Here is a 21,309-nt window from a genome sequence, read left to right as displayed (position 1 = left end):
TACTATGGCAGGCTCTGTTTGGACTGTGGATTTGAAAACAACTCCTAGCCGGTTCCCTGGGTGATGATGGTGCAACCTGGACACAGAGAGCTGACAAGAAGAGGACAGGCTGATTTCTGATTCATCTCCTTCTCACAGTGATTAGGGCCAACTCTGAACACTTCATCTCCTGTCTTCTCTCTCATTAACACAAGCATGTCATGAAAAGCCAATGCCCAAATGGTTTCCTCTAAGTAGCATGGACAGATATTGTTCAATAAAAGAAAAAGGCTATGACATAAATACAAAAAACTCTTCATGGTCTTATGTACTGGGGTCTTGTAACTAGCTGATGGGCTTTTGTGAAGTATCTGATAAGGCATCTTGGTCTCAACATACAATGACATGGTATAGGGGGTTCAGTCCTAGCCTTGATCACAGATCTAGGAGGAAGCTGAGCATTTGGAAGGAATAACTAAAGCTTGTGTACACAATGTGGTCTCCCCCTCACTGTGCTAGCCATGCTTCATGTTGGCTTGGAGGGTGGGGTGCACCTTGCTGAGGCAAGCCCAGTGCTGTTTCCTGAAATTGTTTGATCACATAGATGGCCGGACCACAGGCTGGAATTGTGTGCACTGGGGCACAGGATTCAGTGTATGCATGTCAGTAATTGTTGGTAGTGTGGAGAATGTGGAGGAGGCAGAAGCAGGGAAGGGCTAGAGGAAGGTGATGGACTAATACACAAGTCTTTATTCCTACTAGCAGCTCAGTGAGGTGTGATTGTGCCCATGAATCCAAGAAGACAGTTAAGGCATGAATTCAATTACCGAGGCAAGATGAGTTTATGTCAAGATCCAGTCCCAACCTGCAGAGGCGCCCTGGCTAGCCCAGATGTCCAGTAGGTTGCCATGACAATAGAAGAACCAGCTAGCCATGTTGCAACATAAACTGGTTTGAGTCCCTGAAGAGCCACAGAAGTCATGTGACCTTTCTGGGATTGGGACAGCCTCCTAGACCCAGACCAACACTAGTACAGCACCATTTGCTAAGGGCAGGATGACTTCAGGTCTGGGATGAGATGTTACTGTGCTTAGGCGAAGTTTGTTCTTATTCACTGGGTGAGGAAAATGGACACCAAAGAGCAGAATTCTGACAACTACACCAGCCTGAGGACGTTACCCACTTAGAACAGAGAAAAACTGTGTGGTGAGCAGTCACAATCTGTGCCAGAGGACAGCCAGTAGGACTGGGAAAGTGCTCTGGCCTTGGCCTCTCAAGTGTTTCTATCTGGAACGAGGGACTCTTTGAGATTGGAAGAAATCGTGGTTTGGGGAGAGAACTGGCTCAAGGCACAGACATCTCGTCTGCCTGAGCGTCCCCTTGGGCCTCTGCTGTCACTGTGATGTTGGCAGACAGCAAGTCCCTGGGCAGCAGGGCAGAGAAGCAGCCCTCGGGTAAGGGGTCCCACCAAGTGTGTGCTGCATTGCCCGAGAAGAGGCTTGGTCATCTCCCCAGCCAGTCCTGCTCAAGAAGCCAGTGTGGCTCTGCCTAATTGGCCCCTCAGGGCCTGATTTCTCCCTATGAGTCTTGTCTCTTCTATTATAGAGGATGCAGGGCCCCTGGTCCTCACACAGACATTCTAATGTCCCCTCTTTACTTGGAGATGTCACCATATGTTCTTTAAATGTTTTAAACTTAATCTAGTCCTAATGAAATTCAGGAGACAGAGAGAGAGAGAGAGAGAGAGAGAGAGAGAGAGAGAGAGAGAGAGAGAGAGAGAGGGAGGGAGGGAGGGAGGGAGAGAGAGAGAGAGAGAGAGAGAGATGCTAAGAAGCAAATTTCTGGAGAGGACGCCTGGGAAGATTCATTCTCCATGCTTATCATGTGAGTTTTGTACTGTCTCTCTGCTTATCTTTGCCTCACTGTCTTCCTGTCCCTCTGCTTATGTCTCTGTCTTCCTATCCCCACATCTTTTTCTTTTTTTTCCTTGTACCCACGTCACAGATCTCACGTTGAACTGTGTAGCATCTCTTGTGACAGGGAAAACACACCATGGGTGATGTGGTCTGCTACCGTCTGGCCACCCCTACAGGGACACAGTGTTGTAATATTCAGGTAGTTCATCCACTTTCCAAACATCGCCTGAGGCAGATAGGAGAGTTGATGTCTAAGCCCAAACCAAGGAATAGTTTCTTACAATACTGCTGTATATGGGCTCATGAAAATAACAATGCTCTTTAAAAATGAGGATAATCTAGTAGATTATATTTGCAAATGTAAACTTTGAGCTCCAGTACTCCTAAATTTAAGCAACAGTTTACATGAGAAGTCACACAGTCTGCTCTTTCCTCATTTCTTGGAAGTTGGCACTCTGCATCCAGGCACACTCTGTTCAAGGCTTTTCTAAACTCATCTGCAGTTTTAACTCAGGCAAGTGTGTGGCTGCCTGGGGTAGAGGTGAGACAGGGCTCAGTGTGCCTGGTGCCCTACTGTAGAGCCCTTGACCCCCAGCTCCAGTGACACACAGATGAATGACTGAGATTGGTATAGGTGAGTGTACTGGTCACCCTTGAAGACAGTGGTTGATGATGTCTAATATGACCAGGTGAGAGTCACCTGCCATCTTCCTCATTCCTCCCCACCCCCACCCACAGTCTGAGTCCTTGAACAGAAGGGAGCCGCAGCTCTCCCTGCTACCAGAACACACAGCCTTCCACCTCTGGGGTTTTCCTGGCCATGCTCCATGCTCCCTGAAGCCTGGGGAAAGGATCCTCCCAATGGAGACATACCCTGAGTCCCAAGGTTTATGAGTGGCCACATCAGTCTCCTAGAAGTCCTACATCTAGAAAGATACCTGCAGCATTGGGTGGCACATTGCTCTGTTTTACCCCAGGCAGTTTGAGATTTGGGTGGGCCTCAACACACCTGGGGTGGGTCATTAGCACAAACTGGGACTGGAGCATGTATTTCCTCTTCAGACACTATCAGAGCTGCCACAAAAAAACTCATTGCCCCTGCATCCTGAGGCCTCTTCAGCTTTGTGATGAACGGGACACTGGTCACTGAGTTCCTCATCCTGGGATTCTCAGAAATGCCTCATCTTCAGGTACCACTTTTCCTCAGCTTCCTCTGCCTCTACACAGCTGCCATCTCAGGAAACCTTCTCATTATGGTGACAATCAGTGCCAGCCCAGCCCTACATACCCCCATGTACTTTTTCCTGGTCAACTTGGCTGTGGTGGACATCCTCTGTACTTCCACCATCCTGCCCAAGCTACTGGACAGCATGGTCGGGGGGAGGACCATCTCTTATGGGGGCTGCATGGCCCAGCTCTTCTTCTTCACATGGTCACTGGGGGCAGAGCTTCTGCTCTTCTCAGCTATGGCCTATGACCGCTTTGTGGCCATCTGCTGTCCCTTGCACTATAGTGCCTGGATGGGCCCCAGGGTGTGTGCATTCCTGGCTGGCCTCGTCTGGGCCATCAGCCTGACGAACACCAGCGTGCACACAAGCCTGATGCTGCGTCTACCATTCTGCAGCTCCAATGTGATAGAGCACTTCTTCTGTGAGATCCCCCCACTGTTGAAGCTCTCCTGTGCTCCCACACAGCTGAATGAAGCCATGGCCTTTGCTGCAGATGTGTTCCTGGCTGTCGGGAACTTCTCTGTGACCATCCTCTCCTATGGTTTTATTGTGGCCAGCATCCTGAAGATCCGCTCTGCTGAGGGCAAGCAACGTGCCTTTTCCACCTGCTCCGCCCACCTCATCGTGGTGACCATGTACTATTCCACCGTCATCTACACGTACATCCGCCCTTCATCCAGCTACTCACTCAGCAAGGACAAAGTGGTGTCCGTCATCTACACCTCGGTGGCACCCACCTTGAACCCCCTCATCTACACTCTGAGGAACAAGGATGTCAAAGTGGCTCTTAGGAGACTTCTGTCCTGCAGCTGAGCCCGTGCCGGCACCACTGCCTTCAGCTCTGCTCTCCTGGGGGGGTCCCAGGTTTGGTAGAAGTCCCTGTTCCTTCTCCTGAGGACACACCTGCCAAACCAGAAGGGGCAACTCTTTGACTGCTTCACTTCACCGAGAAGCCCTGGGACCTGCCCTTGATACCCTGTAGGATCATAGAGTTTCCATGACTATGAACATCAACAGTTAAGTGAGTCCTCCAAAACATCAAACGTGGGCGTGGCCTACTCCTAGGCCTCTCTGCTGCAGTCACATGAGCCAGGAGCCTTGGGTAGACACTGCTTTGTGCCCCTTTCTCTTTCTACCCCAAAAGCTACTCAGCCTTGGTTGTGGCTGGCATACAGGTAGGGAACTTGAGAATGCCAAGGAGCCTGGTCATTTGAGGATCATTGATCTTCCTTCGTAGTGAAATATCTGAAAAACTGATTTCCTTCCACTTTTTAGTATACCTCTGAAAGAGATTTTTCAGGGAGACTCTTGTCATGCTGTGAGCGTGCTGTAACATTGTGTGATGAGAGAAGGCCTGCCTTTGCCTTCCATCCTGTCCAATGTGAACCACCAATGCAGTCAGCAGCTTCCCTGTCAACGTTACCACTCACCCAGGAGGGTTCCCGAAACAGACAGTTTGCTAGCAGCAAGAGGTTTCATGGAGTCCTGGGCCTTACCATTCCCACTGCGGAGAAATCTAGCTGGACTGGTGTATTCTTGGGAGCTTGTTGGTATGGAGGGTGTGGCCAGAAAGGGAACTACGGGAGGGAACACAGCTGTTGTCCTTCAGGGCTGCTGACTTTGGGAGCAAATCCAGAGACCTTTGATGCCCAACCCAAATCTTCATTTCTGGCCTGGGCTGTCTCAAGGTCGTGGAGTAACTCTGGTGGCCTTTTGACCCCCCTGTCTGCTCCTGGTTGACCTGTGTTCCTTCCAATGGTTGGTTTTCATTTCTCCTTTCAATGCTGATTCAATTAATTAGTTAATTTTTGAAAATTTATTTCCAAGCTGACATATGTGTATAGTATTTTTATCATTTCCGCTCCTCCTTTCAACCCTTCCTATGTCCTCCTACTTCCTTTCAACTTCATGGTCCCTTTTTCTTGATTATTATCATTGTTACATATATATGAATAATATGTAAGTATGACGTTGGGCATTAATGTTTCTGATATTTATATGTGTTTAGAGTTGACCTCTTGGTCCTGGATAGCCAATTATGGGGCTATTCCATGGGGAGGTGCTGTGGGATATTCTGTATGCTGTGAATGTGTTGCTCTGATTGGTTAATAAATAAAAAGCTGATTGGCCATTAGACAGGCAAGAAGTATAGGTGGGATTAACAGAAAGGAGAATTTTGAGAAGGCTGAGACACCATCCTGCCATCCAGGGAGCAGCATGTAATGGCACACAGGTAAAGCCACGGGGCCACATGGTGACATATAGATTAACAGAAATGGGCTGAGTTTAAGTGTAAGAGCTAGTCAGTATTTAGCCTGAGCTAATGGCCAAGCAGTTTTAATTATTATAAGCTTCTGAGTGATTATTTTATAAGCAGCTGCCAACTGCAGTGCCAGGAAGGACCTGAGGAAAACTTTTAACTACAGGAAAGACTGATTCTCCCTCTCAGAAGTCACTAACTGCCTACAGCTCTCCAGATTTCCATTTTCTATGTTAGCATGTCAACTGGTGCTGTCATTGTTCAGGTCTTGTTTAAATAACCATATTCTTGAGGGCTTGTAAATACAGCTCCCCTGTCCTACATAGATGACACAGTATTGCAGCAGATACCTTGGTCCTCTGGGACATAATTTTTCCACTTTCTCTTCTGTGATGTTCCTCTAGACTTAGGTGTGGGATTGTGTTATAGATGTATCCACTAGGACTGAGCACTTCACAGTCAGTTGTAACTTTCTGAGTTGGCCTCTGTCTGCTACAAAAAGAAGCTTTGATGAGGGGTGAGAGCTACACATACCTGTGAGTATAAAGGTAAGTGTGGGAATGCAGTTAGAGTTTATATTGGTTTGGGAAAGTGGCAGTGGAAGGTTCTCCTCTATGTCTGTGACCTGTCCAACCACAGGTAGTTGGCTGGGTTTACAGTACCAGGAATGAATTCTGTCCTACTGAGTGGGCTGTAAGTCCAATCAGACAACTGTTGGTTACTGCCAAGATGTAATTGTACCTTTAGGAATATCTTGTCATGCTGCTCATTGTTGTGGTTCATAGGTACCACAGTGGGAAAGATACCTATTGCTTTTCTTCCTTGGCAAGCCTGTATATCACCTTCTGGTACTATGAAAATTATTCCTCATGGAGGAGCCTTCTGGGTGAGATACAATTGGATCCCTCCAAATCTTGTATCTGATGTGTATGATGTGTTCATCTGTAGGGACTTACCCTCCAATTCTGAGAGGCAACCCAGGGCAACAGCAACAGCACATAGTGTTTTGGAAGATGCTTGGAATGCCCTGCCTGGCAACTCAAAAATTTTCCTGAACATGGAACTGTTGTTTGTTAGATAGTCATTGGCTCTTGGAAAGACATAATTAACATCCCACCTGGATAAGTCCATTTAAACTTTATATCAAATATATAGCTTCAAATATCCTAAGTTCCATTTATTCCTCCTCCCTGTCTCTCCCTCTGTAATGCCTTTCCTCTGCCTTGTCCACTTAAAGACATCCTCCCACAATTTTGTTTATTCTCTTCATGCACATTATTGGCTTTTGTTAGCAAGACGATGTCTTGTTCTTCTTATTTCTGCTCTAGGCACAAGGCAGGTACCCAGCATACATCAAGGGACTGCCCCAACAAACAAGGGACATAGTGATTATTTCCACCAATTAGATCATTACACATAAATTTGGAAGAGCCAGTCAGATAATTGAAGGAACAATTCATTATTTTTTTTCTTTAATTTGCATCGTCATGTTCCTGTGGAAAGTGTGAAGGTGTTTTTGAATGGTACTGATGGAAGAATTTGGAATTTGAACTTGGGGGTCTCTGAAGTTTGTGAAAGACACCTATGGGCATTTTGTCAGTGGAGACTTGATGAGACTAGTCTGGGAGCATTGAAAGTTTAGACTTCTAAGGATGCTGCTGTGCCTGATCTTGGTGGGAAAGAAACCACAGGAAGTGCTTTCAGAGGTAATTTGAATACAGAAGTCTGTTGGGATGTGGTCCCTACAATATCGGGTCTAGAGGTGGCACTCTGCTAGGGTGCGTATCCATGCCAAGCATGGGGGTGCAGCTCAGGGATCCCCAAGAGGCATACACTTGTAACTCCTGGTTTCGTTGCTTTTCACTTTGTTATCCCCTGAGTAACACAGGACATTTTCATTACAAGTATGTACTATAGTCTAGTGAAATTAGAAAACATAGCTACGCGTGCAAGAGAAATTGGAAAATATCTGCAATTGCGTATGGATACAGCCCTTGCATATGTTCCCCTCCCAGTCCTTTTTGTGTTTTGACCATTTGCTGTTTTTAAAGTTCTGTGTTGTGGGGTTCCTGTAGGTGATCTGCAATGGCTAATATTCTACAGGACAGGTAGGGTTAGGAGAGAAGATACTGGCTTGATCTTCCATATTGTTGGTAATTTTGTGATGATATCTTGGCATGTGGACTTGTTTTGCTAGTTCTGGGTCTGATATGGACAGATCTGATTGAGCAGAAGAGAACATGGATGGGCTGGTTGGGCCTAGGCGTTGGAAATGGCTTGGGTGGAATGAAGTCAGGTGGACAGAGGGCACCAACTTGGTGTACAGAATGTGCTTTCTGATCCAAGACTGGGGTGTGGGTAGATCTGGCTGTGTGCAAAGTTTGGACATGGCAGAGGAGGAGCTTATTGATTGGGGGATAAGCATGGAGGGTTCTGTACAAAGCCTAAAAATAGGTTGTGATACAAGCAGGAGAGGCCAGACTAGGCCAGGGCACTGGATGTGGGACCTGGTCTAGATCTGGTGGGTTGAGGAGAAGGTTTGAATGGGATGGTCAGGGAGACTCATTGGGCTAGAAGGAGAGAGGGGCATCTAGATGTGCCATTTAGAGATTAGTGTTACCCCACAAGCATTATGGAGGAGAAAGTGGGAAGTCTGGCATCTAGATGTGCCATTTAGAGATTAGTGTTACCCCACAAGCATTATGGAGGAGAAAGTGGGAAGTCTGGCTGGGCATAGGGTTTGTATGTGGCACCGTGCGCCTTGTTTTAAAAGTCACTGGATCTATATAGTGCTGTATATATGGGCATGGGCAAGAATCATCTACTAGAGCACATGTAGCCTCTCCAGGATCATATCCCTGAAGAAAAATGGCTCTCACCCACCAGTACCCATCAATTTCCAAAGCTCCTTATCAGGGACTATGGAGGTCCAGCCCCTCAATAATTCTCTCCCAGGGTCAGGGAAGAATCTACAACCAGCTAACAATTAATCTTGAATGAAAAGAAATGAATCTATGCACACGAAACTCCTTTGTCCATACACTTTATTATTCTGTGTCAGTTCTCTCTATATAAGCTTCTATTCCCTTTTAGCTCCTTTCTTGCCTGATTTCTCTCTCTATTCATCTACTGCTCCCTCTAAGTTCTACCTTAATCCTCTCTTCTAAATTCTGCCTCATCTAGGTCCTTATCGTCTTGTTCTTACCCAACTAGTATTTCCCCATCTGACTCTTCCTCATCTTCCATCTCATCCACACGTTCTCTCTGGACAAAATCCTCCTTGTTCCTCTCTGTTCTTTCCATTCCCCCCAAGTCTCTCTGGAGTCCAGTTATAAACCCAAGCAATAGCAATCCCCTGGTTGAGCAAGGTCACCAGGCTTGAAAACTTGTGTGGTCATAAAGGCAGGTAAGAGTTTCCTCAGGCAGTGATTGTCAGGCTTCCAGGATCAAATGGAGGGGTGATAATCACACAGAGGGGCAGTAATTGTTAATTATCATTTGCAACCCAAAAGGGAAGTGACTAATGAATTAACTAAAGGCTAAATTTGGGTAATATCTAAGAAGAGGGATCTTATGTGCTCACCTATAATCTTAAATGTGATTGGTAGAAAATGTTAAGAATCTATAAGTTGCTAGGTCAGTGGGAGAAAATAAAACTGTATTCTTTTTTCCTGTGGCTCCTATCTGTCCAAGCTATCTGCCATTTTTCTGAAGGGTGGGGGAAAGTGTGCTCGGTCACTAGGCAACCTGTGTATAGCTAGATGCCTCTGGTGATAGTTAAAGGGAGATCTGGAACTAGAGGTAAGATTTGGGAAAGAAGGACATTAAGCTTAACTGGCACATCCACCAGGCCTTCTCAAACAGGTAGTCTGGAAAGCTTAATTCTGTTCTTAAAGAGTACAGAGGTATCTCTGAAGAAGTACTTTCCTCCATCTTGGGGTGGACCTGGCTGGATGCTGCCAATGACGATAATTACAGGGAGGCTTGAACTGGGGTCCTGGCTGAGCATAGCTGTCAGTGTAGATATATAAATATTCCTTTAGTAGAGGGGAAATGGTGCCCAATAAATGGTGGAAAAGCTACAATAGCACACAAGAAACTCATCGCAGGAAACGGCTGATAATCAAAAGCCAATATCACCAAGACTCCTTGAGCCTCAGCTTGACCTCTGGAAGGCCCTTGGCTTCTTCCAGGTATTAGCTTTGTCATAATCAGCTGAAATCCTACTTTGTATATTTTTGTAGCTCGCAGCAGCTCCTCAGCTGGGAATAAGTCTTTATGAGCTCTTTGCCTTTTCATGCTGGGATTTGGCTGTGTTGATCTTTCTCAGGCCTTAAGCATGCAGTCACAACTGCTGTGAGTTCAAGGTTGCCACAGCCTTGTCTCGCTGGGTATATGCTGCTTCACCGCAAATATCTACTACCTTCAGCTCTTACAATCTTTTTGTCCCCTCTTCTAAAATGTTTCCTTGGTATTGGTGTGTGTTTATGTGTGTATGGTGTGTGTGTGTGTGTGTGTGTGTGTGTGTGTGTGTGTGTGTGTGTAGTATGTGTATAGTTTTCAGCTAAATATTACTCCACAGTCTCTTGGTCTCTGCATGTCAACCAGCCATGGGTCTCTACTAATTGCCATCTATTGCAAAAAGCAGCTTCTCTGATGAGAGTTGAAATATGTTCTAATTTATGTGTATAAAACTAAGACCTGCCAGGTGGTGGTGGCACACGCCTTTAATCCCAGCACTCAGGAGGCAGAGCCAGGCGGATCTCTGTGAGTTCAAGGCCAACCTGGTCTACAGAGTGAGGTCCAGGACAGGCACCAAAGCTACACAGAGAAACCCTGTCTCGAAAAACAAAAACAAAAAAACAAAACAAAACAAAAAAAACAACAACAACAACAACAAAAAACCTAAGACCCTTAGAGGACCATCATGGACATTGTCTGTACCTTCTCTATGCTGCCTAAGATGCTGGAACCAGAAAGACCACACAGAAAAAGGGAAATGAGGCTATGAAGCCCCATGATGGAGTTGACCAAAACAATGATCACAGCATTTCCCATGAGTGACAGTGTACAAGGATAAGAAGTAGCTGGTTAGAAGTGACAAACTGGGGTGCTCTGAGAACCTTGTAGCAGACACCCAGTCACCAGTGTCTGGTTGGAGCTGTATGAACTGTACCCAACACGCTGTGAAGTCTCCAGGAATCTGAAAAGATCACAGGTCATGATTTCCAAGTCTGGTTTTCATACTTGATCACTACAAAACGTACCCTGCTGTCAGAAAGATGAGGAGTGTCTGTGTTTGATTGATGGTATCATTTACTCACAGAATTTCTCTCTTTAGTTTCTGCTTTTGGAGAGAGTGGGGTGTTGAAGCCACCCATTATAGGTGTGTGAGGGTCAATATATGATCTTAGCTGTAGTAGTGTTATGTTTATGAACTTGGGTGCCCTTGTTCTTTGTGCATGAATGTTTAGGATTGCAATAACCTGTTGGTGGGTTTTTCATTTTATGGGTATGTAATGTCCTTCCCTATGTCTTCTGATTAGTTTTTGTTTGAAATCTGGCTTGCTTCTTGTGTCCATGGCTTGGAATATCTTTTTCTGCCCTTTTATCCTGACATGATGTCTATCCTTAATAATAAGGTGTTGCTTTGATACAACAAATGGATGGATACTGTTTTCTAATATAATACGTTAGTTTGTGTCTTTTTAGGGGAGGGAGACCATTGATGCTGAGAGTTATCAATGAGCACAGTTTGTTGTTTCCTATTTTTTGTTGGAATGGCATAGGTTGTCTCCCAACTTTTGATTTGGTATCTGGGATCATTGTTCCTTGCATTTTCTTGAGTGTGGTTAACCTCTTCAGACTGAAGTTTTCCTACTCGTGCCTTCTGTAGAGCTGGATTAGTACATAGGCACTACTTAAATTTGGTTTTTATCATGGAGTGCCATTCTTTCTCCATCAATTATTATTGAAAGTTTTGTTGGTGTAGTAGTATATGATGGCATCTGTGATCTCTCAGAGTTTGTAGAACATCTGTCCAGGCCTTTCTGGCTTTTATAGTTTCTAGTAGAAATCAGGTGTTATTTTGATGAGTCTGCCTTTGCATGTTACTTGATCTTTTTCCTTCACAACTTTTAATATTCTTTTTTCATTTTGTATATTTAGTGTTTTGATTATTATGTGTAATGGTGTTATATATGGTTCTTGTACCTTAATTGACACCTTCTTCTTTAGGTTAGGGAAATTTTTTCTATATGATTTTATTGAAAATGTTTTCTGTATCTTGTACCTGGGTTTCTTCTTCCTATTTTATTCTTATTCTTCATAGATTTGGTCTTTCCATAGAGTCCCAGATTACCTGGATATGTTATATCTGGATTTTTCTACACTCAATATTTTGACTGAGGTGTCCATTTCTTCTATCTTGTCTTCAATGCCTGAGATTCTCTCGTCCGTTTCTTGTACTTCCAGTGAGGCTTAACTTTGAGGGGTGTTTGTTTGTTTGACTTGCCAAATTTTTCATTTCCAGTTTTGCCTCAGTTTGAGTTTTCTTTAGTGATTGTTTGTGTTTTCACAGATTTCAGTAAGGAATTTATTCCCTATCCTCATTACAATCGCTGAAAATATTCATAATAGCTCTTTTGGTGTCCTCATCTTCTGCTTCAGCTATCTTGCATTTCTCAGGATCTAATTGGGGTTACTGGGATCTGGTGGAGACACATGTCCTTGGTGTTAATAATTGCATGATTGTGCTGGTGTTCAGACATCTGTGTTTGGGGTAATTGTGATTCCGTAGCTTACACAGCAGTCAGGAGACTAACAACAGAAGGAGTGGTACAAACTGTGACTTATGATGAAGCCAACAGTGTAAAAGAAACCAACAGGTGAAATGGGTCAAGGTCAATGATGCACAGGTGGTAATCTTTTATGTCACCTCAACTGAATCCAGAATCACTTAGGAGATCACCGAGGGACACTTCTGTCCATACAGGTGAGAGTGTTTCCAGAAAGGATTCACTGAAGTAGGGGATCCACTCTCTATGTGGGCAGCACCATCTCAGGGACTGGGGATTGGAAGGAAGGACTAAAAGAAAAAGGAGAAAGCCAGTTGAACACAGTTCTCCCCTAATATGTGTTCTAAGCTACCACAATGTAAGGAAGCTTCTCCACCACATTCTCCCACTGCCACGAGTCCCTGCCTTACAATAGGCTGAAACAAAGAGCCAAGTGCCCATGGACTGAGTCCTCTGAAACCATAAGACAGAACAAATATTTTAAAAAGGTATTTCGTCCACAAGGATTAAGAACTAATTCAAACAACATACCTGATTTGTATCACAAGTCCTGCTGTGGTACAGCATTTAAGAAGAATAAGGAAGTAAGCTGATGAAGAATGTGTTCAGTCTGAAAAGGATACAGCATCATCTCAGCAGCAGTTGCTGCAGATGCTGCCCTTTCTCCACTGAGTTGTCTTCCCACCGAATCATAGCAGTGGTCTCAGATGCACTTCCCTTCCTCTTCCTACAGTTGCCCTTCCTGTCCTCTTCCTGTTCTACTCTTCCTTTCTGTTCTCAATGAGTTTTGAGAGATTAAGCCAGGACCAGATGGTCAACAGGTGTGTTTGTGTGTGTGTGTGTGTGTGTGTGTGTGTGTGTGTGTGCTTTTTTGTGCCTTATTGGCATTTGTTTATTTTGATTTTCAGTTTTTGTTTATTTGAGAAACTGAGGTGAGGATGGGGGAGAACATGATATTGGTTTAGGGAGGTAGGGAGGCTCTGGGAGGGGTTGGGAGAAGGGAACCGATATGGACAACATATATTAAATGAAAATAAGAGCCTTTGGATTTTTGTCTAAGATCTATTTTATTGTTGATTTTTGTATATGGTGTGCAGGAAACACCCAGCTTCACCCTTTGTACATAGATATTCATCAATTATCCCCAAACTGTTGAAAATAATTCGTCTTTCCTATCAGTTCATTTGTCTCATCATTGTGAAAAATAAGGCGGGCTTGCACACACATGTGAGTTCACTTTTGAAACTTAAGCTTCATCTCTGCTCTGCCAAATGCCTCTTTCTCCATGCCAGTGCCACCAGCATTGACTACCACAGCCCAGAAGGAAGCTGTGAAATGGAAATCTTGTGTCAGTCAACTTTGGTCTTCCTAAGACAAGGTGGCCATTTGGCCCCTCAAGTCTCCATGTGAAGTTTAGATTCATTAACTATACTTCTGAAACAAGGTCCTATGATGTTTACAGGGTGGCACAGGATGAAAGGGCTTAGTTTTGTGACTATCACCACGGTCACCCACTGAAAATCGTCCAGTCCAGGAATGTGAAATCTCCATTTAGATAAATTTTAATTACTTTTTGAAATGGTTTGTACTTGTTAGGAAATAAAGCTTGCATTTTTATATTGCTTCTAAGAATTTTGTTGTTTTTGAGGTTATAGTAAGAATTGTCCAGTCCTTGCATCAGAGAATGCTTTTCTAACACAATAATAGGTACACCCCACTCCATGGGGCTGCTTTCAGGAGGGCATGTGTAGGAACAGCCCAGGCCAGGAGAACAGCCTGCACATCTCCACTTAGTGTGAGGAAGAGGGGAAGAGTCTCCCCAGGGCAAGCTTGACATCCTTGTTCCTCAGTGTATAGATGAGGGGGTTCAGGGTTGGGCTGAGCACTGAGTACAGCACTGAAGTCACTTTGCTTCTTTCTGGGCTGTAGCTGGAAGCAGGACTGATGTAGGCACAGAACACAGATGAGTAGTACACACAGACCACGATGAGGTGGGAGGAGCAGGTAGAAAAGGCCTTCCTCTTGCCCTCAGCAGAGCGCATGCGCAGGATGCTGGCGATGATACAGCCATAGGAGAGTAAGGTGAGGATGAAGTTGATGCCTCCATAAAAGGCATCTGCCAGAAGAGTCATAATGCTATTCACATACGTGGAGCTGCAGGAGAGGAGGAGGAGTGGGGGGATCTCACAGAAGAAGTGGGTGATGACCTTGGGGCCACAGAATGACAGCCTTGTCATCAGACCAGTGTTGATAGATGCATTCAGAGCACAGATGGACCACACACCCATGGCTAGGGCCCCACACACGTGTGGGCTCATCCTAGAGCTGTAGTGCAGGGGATGGCAGATGGCCATGTAGCGGTCATAGGCCATGACTGTGAGCAGCAGCAGCTCAGAAGACAAGGACCAGACAAGAAAGAAGAGCTGGGCCATGCATCCCTTGAAGGAGATGGTGTTTTCATCAGATACTAGGCCAATTAGTGCCTTGGGCAGCACGGAGGAGGTGCAGACAATATCCATGGTGGCCAGGTTGCACAGGAAAAAGTACATGGGACTGTGGAGCCCAGTGCTGGAGGTGACCAAAGCAATGATGACAATGTTGCCTAGTAGAGCCATTGTGTAGAGGGACAGGAAGCAGCCTATCAGGAGCAGTCGTAGACCAGTGTGCTCTGAGAACCCTTCCAACACAAACTCTGTTACTGCTGTTTGGTTGGGCCTTGACATCTTGATGGAGAGTATTGGGTCCACTGATGTGTCTGTCATCTTCTGAGAAAATATCACAATTTACCACTTCAACATCTGATTTTCAGACTTGATTATCTCAAAATTCTCTGCTGTAAGAAAAAGGAGGAGTGAATGTATTTCTTTCATGAATATTTCTTGTTCCTTATTGTCTGTACCACACCATTTGGAAACCACATCTATTTCACTGGCTTTTAATTTTCTACCTAGAAACTCTCACCCTACTGATTTGGATCAAGAGGGACATCTCTTTCTTGCTTGTCTTCTTGAACATGTGGATTGAGTGGAACATCCTTCATTCAGGACCTGCCTATACTTTACTTTTCCATCACCACAAAGCACTGTGCTCTTCTGACAGTGCTTGGAGACACAGCCATACCCCTAACCACGACTATACCCCTCACCTGCACAGCAAGTATTCTGCACATGATGGCGTCTTTTGGATGGTTACACACTGAGGTGGTCCTTATACCTTACTTTATGACCTGGCCTCCTGACTTCTCAGTCACCTTGTCTTCTCTGCTATTTGGAGTGGGTGCTCTATTACATGTGTCAACATCATAATTGTCATTTCCCATGACCAGGTAGCCATGTATTTTCTGAATTTTATTTTCTATGATCTGTGACTTCTCTTGTTGTTGATAGTGTCCTGACTCTAACCAACCTCAAATCTATTGCCCCAAAGACCATTTCTCAAAACTTGAACCTGTACATCCAAAGTAATTCTATGGCTTTTATATCTCCACAAACCACAGTCAACATCAAAGCCATCAATCCAACCAACAGCTGAGTTCTTTGCCACTCTCCAGAGCTTTTCCTTGCATGCTGTTAATGACCTTATGTGGAAGCTCACCCTCTGCTACACAGTGTTTCAAGATGCTTAGTCTATGGAGCACAACTACATCTCTCTGAATCATTGTCTTACCTCAAGCCTATGCCCTTGCTATCAAGGGCATCTTTAGAAGATTCTGTTCTACAAGCCGAGAATAGTGTTCTGCATCCTCCTACCTATATTATGTAACTGGTCCTCAAAACCTGAAACTCTAGCTTTTCCAACATTATACCTCATGTTCCTAATGTCTTCAACTTTTTCACAATTTCTGACTTCTTGTCATTTATAACATTTCCAGTTTCTTCCTCCATCATCCAAGGAGTATAGAGTGTGGCCCTCTTTCCCCAAGTCCAAATCCACAGTGGCTCTCCCAAGTCCTTCAGCTTATCAAGCTCTATAGCTTGACATAGAAGACACATCTGTCATCACCAAGTTGCCTTTTCTATAGGTTCCTTCATAAGTGCATATGTGAACACATTCTACTCCTACTTAAGCCTCCGTGGCAATTTTACGCAGCACTACTTATCTGGAAATATTCTTTGTTTTGCACCTCTCCTTCAGTTCCCAAGGACATTGTTCTTTATGACTGAACACAGCCATGACATATTAGTCAGTGAAAACTTTCCAAGGCTTACTGAATACAGTGGTGCTCATCACTCCCCTACTTTGTGCTAGTGTTTGTTCAGTCTTACAACACTTCATTTTCCTTGATTATATTTTATCTTACATATGTTTTCCATAATATGGCTCACAACCTCTCTATTCTCCCCAACTTAGTAGTAAAGTGTTGAGGTTTAAACATTGCTGTCTCCGTTTTTGACTAGAGACAATATTTGAATCATATTTACACCTCTGCAACCATGTTACAGTGTTATGCCTGACCATCTCTCTCCCCATTCTGTATTTCCCCTCTCCTTTTCTACTCCACTAGAGAACTTAATATGTACTTTGGCAAAGCTAGTGGTTCTAGAGAAGCAAACTTACAAAAGTTAATTCCTTTAATGGTCTTGGCAGTTTCTCAATCTGAGTAGCTAATTCAGCCACATTTGAAATTTGAAATACTCTCCTGAGAGTATTGAAATTCTCTCCTAAAAACTGATGGGTTATATTAACTCCCACCTCCAGGATTCACCTTCGTCCAAGCACAGGAAGTGTCGATCAAGATTGACTCTTGGCGGAGCTAGAGGAAAGAATTTTTTTTTAAATTGAAATCTGTCAAAAAGTTTTGCCATTTGATTTAATTATCTCCATGTATTTAATAACACATCCAAAAAATCTAATTGCATAGAATGTAAGTTGTAGATTTCTAAATGATACATCTAAAAAGAAATAACAGAGAAATGTAATAAATTGAATGATTTGAGGACCCAGACATCTGTCCACACACCTACATACACATGGTTTATTACAAAAAAGAAAAGAAAACACCAAAGGACAAACTGGATGTCAACATGTAGAAGATTACAAATTGATCCATATCTAATTCCATGCACAAAACTCAAGTCCAAGTGGATCAAACACCTCAACAGAAATCCAGTTACACTGAGCTTGATAGAAGAGAAAGTAGGGAGTAGTCGTGAATGCATTAGCACAGGAGAACATTTCCTAAATATAGCACCAGTAGCACAGACACTGAGACCAACAATTAATAAATGGGACCTCCTGAAACTAAGAAGCTTCTGTAGAGCAAAGGACATAGTCAATAAGACAAAACGGCAGTCTACAGAATGGGAAAAGATCTTCACCAACCACACACCTACAGAGGGTTGATCTACAAAATAAAGTACTCAAGAAACTAAACATCAAAATATCTAACAATCCAATTAAAAAGTGTATTACAGAGCTAAACAGAGAATTATCAACAGAAGAATCTCAAATGGCCAAAGGACATTTAAGGGATTGTTCAACATCCTTAGTCATCAGGGAAATGCAAATCAAAACATCTTACACCTGTCAGAATGGCTAAAATCAAAAACACTGATGACAGCTTATGTTGGAGAGGATGTAGAGCAAGTGGAACACTCCTTCACTGTTGGTGGGAGTGCAAACTTGTACTGTGGAAATCAGTATGGTGGTTTCTCAGAAAATTGGGAATCAAACTTCAAGACCCAGCTATACCACTCTTGGGCATATACCCAAGGAATGCTCAATCTTACCACAAGGACACATGCTCAACTATGTTCATATCAGCATTATTTATAATAACCTGAACCTGGAAACAACCTAGATGCCCCTCAATCAAAGAATAGATAAAGAAAATGTGGTACATATACACAATGGAATACTACTCAGCAGCAAAAAAAAAAAAAAAAAAAAAACAAAAACAAAAAAAAAACAGTGAAATCATGAAATTTGCAGTCAAATGGATGGAACTAGAAAATATCATTCTGAGTGAGGTAGCCGAGATTCAGAAAGACAAACATGGTATGTACTGACTCATATGTGGATACTAGATGTAAAGGATAACCAGACTACAACTCACAGCTCCAGAAAAGCTAGCTAACAAGAAGGACCCTAAGAGGGACACATAGATCACCTTGGGAAGTGGAAATAGATGAGATCTCCATAAGTAAACTGGGAGACGGTAGAGGGGAGGGGATGGAGGATGAGAACATGAGAGAATTGAATGATAGAGCTAGGGGAGGGACAGAGTGGGAGAGCAATGAAAGAGATATCTTAATAGAGGGAGACATTATGGGGTTAGGGAGAAACCTGGTACTAGGGAAATTCCCAGGAACCCACAAAGATGACCCCAGATTAGACTACTAGCAATAGTGGAGAGGGTCCCTGAACTAGTCTACCCCAGTAATCATATTGGTAAATGCCTTAACTGTCATCATAGAGCCTTCATCCAGTAACTGATGGAAGCAGATGCAGAGATGCACAGCCAACCACCAGGCCAAGCTCCAGGAGTTCAGCTAAAGAGAGGCAAGAAGGATTATATGAGCAAGGGGGGGGGGGTCAAGATCATGATGGGGAAATCTCCAGAGACAACTGAACCAAGCTCTTGGGAACTCACAGACTCTAGACCATCAACTGTGAAGCCTGCATGGGACTAAACTAGGCCTTCTGCATGTGGGAGACAGTTGTATAGCTTGGTCTGCTTGGGGGGCCCCTGGCAGTGGGATCAGGATCTGTCCCTGGTGCATGAGCTGGCTTTCTGGAGCCCATTACCTATGCTGAGGTGCCTTGCTCAGCCTTGATGCAGAGGAGAGGGCCTTGGTCCTGCCTCAACTGAATGTACCAGACTTTGTTCACTCCCCATGGGAGGCCTTACCCTTTTGGACAAGTGGATGGGGGGTGGGCTGGGGTGATTCAGGGGTGGGGGGAGGGAGGAGAGATGGGAGGAGGAATTGTGGTTTGTATGTAAAATGAATAAAAAAAATTTTTTTAAATTGGAGTAGAGAGGTGGCAGTGTATTTGGGAGTTGATGGGAAGAGAGCGTGAGCATGATCAAAATACATTGTATGAAATTCTCAAAGAATTGTTAAAAATAGTATTTTAAAAATTGTAACATTTCAAAATTGGTGGAAATCTGAGTGTGATAGCAACAGATCTTTAATGCCAGCTGTTGGGAGACAGGCAACTCAAAGCCACACTGGTCTACACAAATGAGTTTCAGATCTTACAGAGCTACACAGTGAGACTCCACTTTTAAAAATAAATCCAAAGCAAATCATACTCAATGGGAAGAGAGACAAGTTATGGATTTTATGTCTATCAAAAATAAACCTATATAAGAAGATGAGAAAGGTTATAAATCAATAATTTATGCTTCCATATTAATGAACAATAATAGACAATTAAATCCAAAGTAGTGAAAGGAAATGATGAGGTAAGAGAAGAAAACAATGAAATGGAAAATAAACGTTGGAGAAAATAATCATGTTTAAATACTGCTCCTTTAGTAAGTTTGCAATACTGATGGCAGTCTGGAAAATCAATCAAAAATAAAATAAGAGAAATTATCATAAACAAGACTAGAGGAAAGAGTTTAAATATCCAGTAGGGTTTCAAGAGATTAAAAGTAAATATTTTTTGCTTTATATCTAGTATCCACTTACAAGTGAGTACATACCATGTTTGTCCTTCTGGGTATGGGTTACCTCACTCAGGATGATATTTTCTAGTTCTATCCATTTACCTGCAAACCTCATGTTGTCATTGTTTTACTCTGCTGAGTAGTACTCCATTGTGTATATGTACCACATTTCATTTATCCATTCTTCAGTTGAAGGGCATCCAGGTTGTTTCCAGGTTCTGGCTATTACAAATAATGCTGCTATGAACATAGACTGCAAATCACAACTCCAGGGAGTCTACCTAGTAAAGAGGACCCTAAGAAAGACACAGGGATCACCTAGGGACAGAGAAATGGATGAGATCTACATGAGCAAACTGGGGGTGAGGGGGGGTAATGGAGGGCAAGGGTCAGGGCAAAGAGAGCTTAGGGAATCGGGAGGTCCCAGCTGGATCAGGAACAGAGTGGGAGAACAAGGAAAGAGATACCATGATAAATGAAGACCCCATGGGAATAGGAAGAAGCAGAGTGCTGGAGAGGTCCTCAGAAATCCACAAAGATACCTCCACTATAGACTACTGGCAATGGTTGAGAAAGTGCCTGAGCTGACCTACTCTGGTGATTGGATGGCTGAACACCCTGGCTGTCATGATAGAACTCTCATCAAGTGACTGATGGAAGCAGATGCAGAGATCCATGGCCAAGCTCCAGGTAGAACTCCAGGAGTCCAATCAACAAGAGAGAGGAGGGATTATATGAGCAAGAGATATTGAGACCATGACTGGAAAAAGCACAGGAACAAATAGCCAAACAAGCGGAAACACATGAACTGTGAACCATGACTGAGGAGGCCCCACGGAACTGGACCAGGCCCTCTGGATAAGTGAGACAGTTGATTAGCTTGAACTATTTAGGAGGCCCCCAGGCAGTGGGACCGGGACCTGTACTTGGTGCATGGGCTGGTTTTTTGGAACCTAGGGCCTATGCTGGGAAACTTTGCTCGGCCTTGGTGCAGGGAGGAGGGGACTGGACCTTCCTTAACTGAATCTACCATGCTGGGCTGACTCCCCAGGGGAGACCTTGCCTTGGAAGAGGTGGGAATGGGGGGTGGATTTGAGGGGAAGGCTAGGGGGGGGGCGGAGGGAGGACAGGGGATCTGTGGCTGATATGTAAAATTAAATTAATTATAAAACAAAAATATTTTTTAAAAAAGTAAAGATTTTGAAAAATGTGTCAATTATATTTGGAAACACAAAAATGATACAAGTTAATTGAAAACAATCACCACAGGAAGAAGCAACAGAAAATCAAAACCATCTGTATCTGTAAGAAATTGTTATTTTAGAAATGCACCCAGCAGTTATATTGAGGAGATTTAGGAAACATTTAATGGAGAATTATATGGTAATGATCAAAGCTGGGGCCATATAGCTCTGCTCAACTCCAAGTTTCACTGAGGTTTAAACAGTAAAAACTGTGTTCCCATTCTTTTATGAGACCATCCCAAGATACTAAAAACATGAAAAAAGCATGT

General features: G+C 43.8%; 2 protein-coding genes across 2 annotated transcripts; one reads left to right on the top strand and one right to left on the bottom strand.

The window, feature by feature from the left end:
* The first annotated feature begins 3,022 nt into the window (after positions 1–3,022).
* Positions 3,023–4,216, top strand: LOC114694974 (olfactory receptor 13G1-like). The gene has a single exon (XM_028872096.2). It carries the CDS (start codon positions 3,023–3,025, stop codon positions 3,935–3,937), a length of 915 nt encoding a protein of 304 aa, XP_028727929.1. The 3' UTR covers positions 3,938–4,216.
* Positions 4,217–13,971: 9,755 nt separating this feature from the next.
* On the bottom strand, positions 13,972–14,922 carry LOC114694982 (olfactory receptor 13A1-like). Its single transcript, XM_028872107.1, has one exon. It carries the CDS (start codon positions 14,902–14,904, stop codon positions 13,972–13,974), a length of 933 nt encoding a protein of 310 aa, XP_028727940.1. The 5' UTR covers positions 14,905–14,922.
* Between the last annotated feature and the right edge of the window lie 6,387 nt (positions 14,923–21,309).

Source organism: Peromyscus leucopus, chromosome 1, assembly GCF_004664715.2.
Source record: "Peromyscus leucopus breed LL Stock chromosome 1, UCI_PerLeu_2.1, whole genome shotgun sequence".
Taxonomy (NCBI): Eukaryota; Metazoa; Chordata; class Mammalia; order Rodentia; family Cricetidae; genus Peromyscus; species Peromyscus leucopus.
The sequence above is the reverse complement of the archived record's forward strand: the minus strand, read 5'-3'. Positions and strand labels throughout refer to the sequence as shown.

What these genes read in the sequence shown, in the direction of transcription:
- LOC114694974 (XM_028872096.2), top strand. Translation starts at nt 3,023, where the DNA reads ATGAACGGGACACTGGTCACTGAGTTCCTCATCCTGGGATTCTCAGAA.
- LOC114694982 (XM_028872107.1), bottom strand. Translation starts at nt 14,904, where the DNA reads ATGTCAAGGCCCAACCAAACAGCAGTAACAGAGTTTGTGTTGGAAGGG.